This window comes from Leptinotarsa decemlineata, unplaced genomic scaffold (assembly GCF_025532065.1).
Source record: "Leptinotarsa decemlineata unplaced genomic scaffold, Ldec_3_MD MMD2_P_RNA_scaffold_11, whole genome shotgun sequence".
Lineage (NCBI taxonomy): Eukaryota > Metazoa > Arthropoda > Insecta > Coleoptera > Chrysomelidae > Leptinotarsa > Leptinotarsa decemlineata.
The window spans coordinates 3,397,252-3,404,351 of NW_027412525.1; the positions used below are offsets into that span (position 1 = coordinate 3,397,252).

The window sequence follows — 7,100 nt, forward strand, 5'->3', positions numbered from 1 at the left end:
AATGAAAAAATACAGGGTGTTCTATTTGAAAAAGTTTAATTATGACTGTTTGAAAATGAATGAAACTTGACCGGTTTTACCGAGCCACCCTATATATTGTTTCCGAAAATTATCATAGTGATGTTGACCAACTATTCCTAAAAAAATCCACTTAATTGCTGTAGACAAGCGGGTGGTGAATTAAAGAAATATTTTCTGCAAAATCGGTTTTTCTGGAATAACTTGGCAATGTCGCAATGAAAATTCGAAAATAAAAATACCTTAGAGAGGTATTCATATATTGGGTGTTCTATTTAAAAAAATAAAACTGAATCAGCCAATATGCGAGAAAATAACTTTAAAAGATAGTATTTATCGATATAACTGCAAAAAAAATTGAGCAGTTCCAAAACTTCTCTGATAGCAATGGACCGAGGGAATCTTGTTGACTCACCCTATATAATATATTATGAATCACATATTTTCTATACATGTTGCGAATTTGTAAACTATTCAGCCAAAATATGGAATTTCATCAAATATTGGCCTATTCTATTACATATTTCGGAAGAGTGTTATTAGACGACTAACTCGACTTCGATTTTATGGCTTGCAAATTATTTTTGTTCATGGCTCTCCAGCTTTCTCAAAGAACGGGTAACACCTGCGATGTCTTTATAGAGTTTTTAACAAAACAATCAATCATTCTAACCCAGTTCATATGGGTTTTATGGTGCTTGTGATTATTGTCAAAAATATTTAAAATGTCATTCACTTTGGTTTAGTGTCAATCATCCAATGAATTATTGAAACTGATTTTTGAGAGGCCACTGCTGAGATCTGAAAATGGCTGACGATTCTCGTAAAGTTGAAGAACCTCTGGATTTCCATCCATGCAACACGCCACGAGGTATGACGTATTATAAGTTAGAAGACCTCACAACCGAACAAAAGAGAAAGTTGTTCGAGCAAAAGCTAGACATAGTTAGGGAGAATCAAAAGTACCTTAACAAACATCCAGAAGTGCGAGCAGTTATAGCTCTTGTCCTAAGAGCCGTTCTCAAGGCTCGTCCAAAGATAAAACTGAGGTACTTCCTGGCCAAATATTTCGTAGAAAATTTCGACAAAATAAAAGCAACTATTGAAAGTTTCGCTACACCACAAAGCTCTACGGAAATGATAGTGGATGATAATCTCATCGACGATAATACAGAGTCGGACAGTTTTTCATCGAGTTCTAGTATTGACTCCGATGAACCGTCTTTCTTGTGTGTAATAGAGGGACAATCTTCATATGACCTCTTACCAAAACAGGCACGGGGGGAATCAAAACCGGAAACTTTGCTCATATGTTCCCAAATTCTAGAAGAAATAATAAGTTACGTGTGTCGACACGATATTGTTCAGCAGATCAAAATGATTTCTGGTACTCAGTCGAAACAATACGACTCTGATCCGATGTTAGCCTTCCCCTATGAGAATTATTCACTTGCATCATTCGACGATAACTCCCGATTTGAGTGTGACGAAACAACAGATTAGAACCATGTGTAATAAATATTACGAGTTTGTAGCAAAAACGTTCTGGAGTAAATTAGAACTTGTGAAACTATGTTTGAATTTCATTTATTCCTGGGTCTTCAGATGAATGTTTAAGGTTTACCAATCGAATAATTTTTCGACATCAAGTTCTTCTCGGATCCATCAGTTAGTACATCAATGCCGAAGACCTTGAACAAAAATTACTATGCATTTTACTTTTCGGTGCCTTTTTTTTTAAATAAAATTTTTCAATCTTTGAGTACTAAATGCCGGCCACATACCATTCAGTTATTGGATTCAACCAGAATTTCCAATAACATATAAATACAGTTAACCGCAGTTTCATCCAAATTACTGAACAGTATTTTCAGAGGGAGAGAAAATTTTCCTAAAAAACTGATCTTTGCTAAAAAAACACCCCTTTCAATTTCAATAGTATTATTTATCCAACGAATGTTCAACGTGATTAGGGAATTTGCAGATTTTTTTACATCGTAAATGTGTTCTGCTATGATAACTATGAACTACTGCAAAATATGACCAGTGAAATATCTATAGTTAGTTCATAAAAAATATAAAAAGTTTCTTGCGTTGAAAAACCAATTCAAACAAGCGTTTAAAGGCGCGAACTGTCATGACGTCATACTGTATCAATCCGGGTGCACGCATATGGCGCAGGCTGTGACTGCCGTTTAAATCTACTTATTTAAGCAACTGTAGCGAAACGCTTTTGTGTAAAATGTGAAAAAGTCCTGTTTTTTAATAAATTGGTATTGTTAAGTTGTATAGTTTCGTGATTTGTGTTTAACCTTGATTCAGCTTTGTTTGTGTGTTGTTGAATTTATAAATCTAACAAGAACTTTCAATTTCAAAGGTAATGGAACACAAACAATACTACAAATATTGCATTGTACCTTTGTGAACAAATATTTCCAATAAATCACCCAATAAAATATTTATAAGAGTACCTGAAGATGATCGTAATCGTCGAACAAAATGGTTAAATGCATGCAGAAGGAAGAAGGAAGAAGGAAGACCATTATAATGTAAGTATTTACATATTGTTGTCTGTCTGATTTGTAAGATAATTGCTTCATATTGTACCTATCTATGAAATATATTATTTACTTTTACCCCACTTCGAGTATACGAGTAATAATTTTTATTACAGAGGTACATAGAATTTATACATAGTGATTAAATTTACAACAAGTAATAATTGTTAAATAGAACTGGCCGATACTTGATGAAAATCCATATTAAAAAACTAATTAATACAGTTTATTGTATGATTTTCACTATAAAGGATTTTACAAAACCCGCGACACGTGTTTCGCTATACAATAGCTTCCTCACGCATAATCTGTTTATGCTTAAGGAAGCATAAACAGTTTATGCTTGAGGAAGCTATTGTATAGGGAAACACGTGTCGCGGTTTTTGTAAAACCCTTTATAGTGAAAATCATACAATAAACTGTATTAATTAGTTTTTTTAAATAATAATTGTACTTACTTGTCTATTTTAACTCCGCGTACTTCACCATGAGAATAAATATAGTTTAAAAAATTCAAAAACACGCTTTTAGAGAACATCCAACTAAAAAGTTAAGAATATTTTTTTAGATGCGCTTAAAACAATAACGAATGAAAAATACTAGTATTATTGTGAAAAAAGCGTCGGGCGCTTGATATACAAAAAAATATAGCACAAAGCGCTCACGCGTTCTATTACGTTGATGAAGACCCCCAATAATAGTTTTCTCCAATGACTTCCATGTACAGACAAATTGAAAAAGGTTATTTTTAGGAGAGATTCGTTCTTGGGAAAGAAAGGTTTTCGTTTTCTACTTCTCCATTTTCATACAAAAAATGTGGGAAGAAAGCTATCAATTTCGAAATAAACTCTTTGTAAAGATATACACATCTCTCATGCATAGAAATTACTTTCAGATACAAACTGAAACAAAAAGCCCTCCCACATTTTTATAATGAAAAAAAAAAATATTTTATCAAAATTTGTATTCATGATCAGAAGTTACGGGCAGCAGCTCAAACTTTCATGTTGAAGAACAAAGTGCAGAAATACATTTAATGAAGATATCAAATGTATACTCACAATGTATATGCTTCCAAAACTGACAAAAACTTGAATGATCTGTGAAACGTTCCATAGCATTAGCTTCAAAGAACAAGATCCAGAGGGCTTTTTCTTCCAGTTTGTCACTGAAACTATTGAAAACACTTTCCCAACACCAGAACAAAAATTACGGTCTCTCGACGCGCGTTTCGCCAACCAAATAAGCGTCCTCAGGAAATCATTATCATAATGATCTCTTGAGGATTCATTTCAAGCCAGAGGTTCCAGTACAAACCATCAAGTTGTGAGTGAAATTACTTCTTTCCTTGTGAAGATTTGATTTTGGAATTTTTGGAAGATTTCCGCATTTTTTTGCATAAAGATGGAGAAGTAAAAACAAAAAATTCCTTAAATATTACTGGATTTTTTTTCCAACACCAAACCGTTAATTTAACGTGTTGGTGTTAAAATAACGGTTTGGTGTTGGGAAAAAACTCCAGTAATATTCATTACCATACCAAAGATTCCAAACAGTGCATTTCTTTCCCAAAAATTATTCTCTCCTGAAAATATATACTTTTCAATTTAAACAGTATCGTGTTTTCAAAGATATACCGAAATAACAGTTTTAAAATATCGTTAGTCCGTTTACGCCAAACGTAGCATTATATTTTCCTGCGAATAAAGGTGCCGGTTATTATGTGAATATCTGATGTGATTTTTTTGATAAAAAAAATAAGTTTCGTTTGATTTCTACAAAATTTTTGTGATGCACTGTTTTGAACCCTTGGTGTAGTAATGAACACCGAACCGTTATTTTTAACACCTCGACACGAGTTTCAATCACCAAGTGATCATCTTCCAGAGAAAGATTGAACCCAGTTAAAAAAGAAGAAGATTAAACTCAGTTTAGTCTTCCTCTTGAAACTGAGTTTGGTGATTGAAACACGTGTTGGAGTGTTAAAAAAAACGGTTTGGTGTTGGGGTTGGGATTAAATTCCAGTAATATTCTACAAAGTTTTTTATTTGTTACGACCGGTTCAACTAACCTGTCAAAAGTTTACTTTAAAATGGTTTAACAAACAGATCTTAACAAATAAAAAAACTTTGTAGGAATCAGACAAAAGTTATTTTTTATCCTATACTCAATTTGAATTTCTACTAATTTATACACGCTGAAATACAATTTTCAAATTATATAAGAACACAAAAATTTTAAAGTAAAAATAATCAAAATCGGAGCTATCTCTGAAGACGATTGCCAGTTCTACGTATTCGTTTACGCCCTTAATATGTGTATTTTACCCTCCTCAATAATCTCAAATATGATGTGTGCCTATAGATACCTACTTTCTTATTTTGCGATTGACATTTTTAAAACGTATACAAAATATGTTTTCTGTTGCCTGGAATATTTTTTGGTTCGTTTTTACTTATGAGGCCATTTCATTTTAGAAAGAGAAAAAGACATCGTGATCGTTGATTAGATATTTGACTTCGAATGGTTAAAATATCGAAATCTAACCGGTACACGTTTTTCGAATGTTATTGATAAATATTTTTTTCTGTTTGAGACAAGTAAATTAGATTTACGCAGCAGATAACTTTTCGGGATGAACTAGAAGTTCACTCTCTTTGCAAATGAGTGAGTTCTATCTATTTTTTCAGATTTCATTTCGATGTTAAACCTAAAAAAGCCTCAACCACATATCGAATGCTTTTTTCAACTGGAGGTCTAGTTTCAGATGAATAATCATTTTCCACTTCTAAAATCCATCCCATTTCCCGTACCTTGGTGAAATTTAATTTTTTCTGTCACATACCTATGAGAACGCAATATTTATTATCTACCGTTTCTTACAATTTTTATGCTGTTATTAATTTCTCTCATTTTTTTCCTGTTTCTGCTCTGATCTATTGATCATTTGTATTCTAATAACAAATATAAATTCGTCTCTCAGTTTTGGCACTGAAAAAAAGTCGTCCGTTTCAACAAACTAGCGAAACATGTAAAAATAAATACGAAACAGAATTTATGCTGTAATCCGCTGTCCGACCAGCAGTTAAAATACAATGAGCCGACAAAAAACCCTGATATACTACTGGCACACATGTGCGTTATTATTATACAACGCTTATATTGACGGCGATCAATAATGGGCGCCGGTTTCTACGAAAATATCACGGCTAAAAGTAATTCGCAAGGTTCCTCGATAATCAACAATTTACAAGCGAAAAATCCAGTTTTTGTTTTAAAGAGACAACCACCTGTCATACACCGCACAGGGCTGAGCCTCTAGAATATTGATTTTCTCAGTGGCAATGCAGATATTCGAACTTTCAGCGTAATAGCCGAAAATCTATTCGATCAAAAACGCAATTCTAACCGTCTACTGACACATTAACACACATACACGATCCTAGAGTTTATTTTGGTGTTTGGGCTGAAAAGTTTTTCAGCGAGGAACCGTCCATTATCCCGTTCAGCGCTGCCTAGAGGCGAATATCAAGCGAACGATAAGATAAAATGCGGTACTTACTTTCCCAGTTCTTCCTTCAGATCGTAATTATCGCTGAAACGCGTGCAAGCGAGCGGTACTGCCATAATCACCCGCGAATTGTCTAAATCTACTAGTGTATATCTCGGTCTTTGGAGTAAAAATGCACACGGACGTCAGAGCGGAACGTAAATTCTAGGCCTTCGCGCGCACCACTGTCAATTGTTATGTTACCCAAAATACACTTGAACATTCACGATTGATCGAGGAGCTGCTGTACTGTCAGACTAGTGGGTTTGGAGATATTATTCTGGCAAGATGGATTTATAATTGCTGCACCGGCGTATCGTGAGATTCGCGGGCAGTATACGAAGTCTGTTCCCAACCAGAGTCTGAAACTGCTGTAAGCCTGTAAGTCACTCCTCGGGGATATAACCTAAAAGATCAATATTCCGAGTTCGTGTACACGCCGTTTCACGAGCGACTGTCACGCTGCTTTCAGTTTTCAGGAGTGTAATACGCGGTATTCCTTTTCATTATATCACGGTGATTGATGATCATCTTCCTGTCGTAATACTGCGTTAATAAATTAGGAGGATGTATCTAGTGTATCATTATGATATCCGAGTGTATTCATCGATCGTTTTCGAAACATTAATTAGTTGGAAACGTTTCGGTTAAGTTATACATGTTTAAGCCATGATCTTCGACTCATTTCTTTCAATTATAGCAATAGTACATACACCGGAGGGGCATCATTTTCTTTATTTACGAACAACATCGATTTTTTACAATCAATTATCCCAATTCTCAGAATTATGTAATATATATCAAAGGATGTTCAAAATAGATTTCTGCAACATTAGAGGACTTCAGCGAATCCCGTCAATTTTCTAAATCCTGACTATGATTTCCACTTCCGATTCAGACGAAACTATGGAATATCTTTTTTTATCCGAAGCGATCTCTCCTGTCAACGAGAGGAAATGCTAGAACTCCAAATC

At 34.2% G+C, this 7,100-nt stretch overlaps 2 protein-coding genes across 12 annotated transcripts in view; one reads left to right on the plus strand and one right to left on the minus strand.

The window, feature by feature from the left end:
• The window catches only part of CaMKII (Calcium/calmodulin-dependent protein kinase II), a 330,306-nt gene extending 323,803 nt beyond the window's left edge, over positions 1-6,503 (minus strand). For 4 of the 11 annotated variants that reach the window (XM_074169786.1, XM_074169779.1, XM_074169791.1 and 1 more), the window contains exon 1: positions 6,139-6,499. In XM_074169786.1, the coding sequence (XP_074025887.1) occupies positions 6,139-6,203 (65 nt within the window). In that variant the 5' untranslated portion in view covers positions 6,204-6,499. Of the gene's footprint in view, positions 1-6,138 lie in introns of all 11 variants that reach the window. The other 7 variants (XM_074169811.1, XM_074169830.1, XM_074169821.1 and 4 more) reach the window with 4 other exon arrangements.
• On the plus strand, positions 709-1,591 carry LOC141480082 (uncharacterized). Its single transcript, XM_074169850.1, has one exon. The coding sequence runs from the start codon at positions 826-828 to the stop codon at positions 1,519-1,521; it is 696 nt and encodes a 231-aa protein (XP_074025951.1). The 5' UTR covers positions 709-825; the 3' UTR covers positions 1,522-1,591.
• Positions 6,504-7,100: the final 597 nt, after the last annotated feature.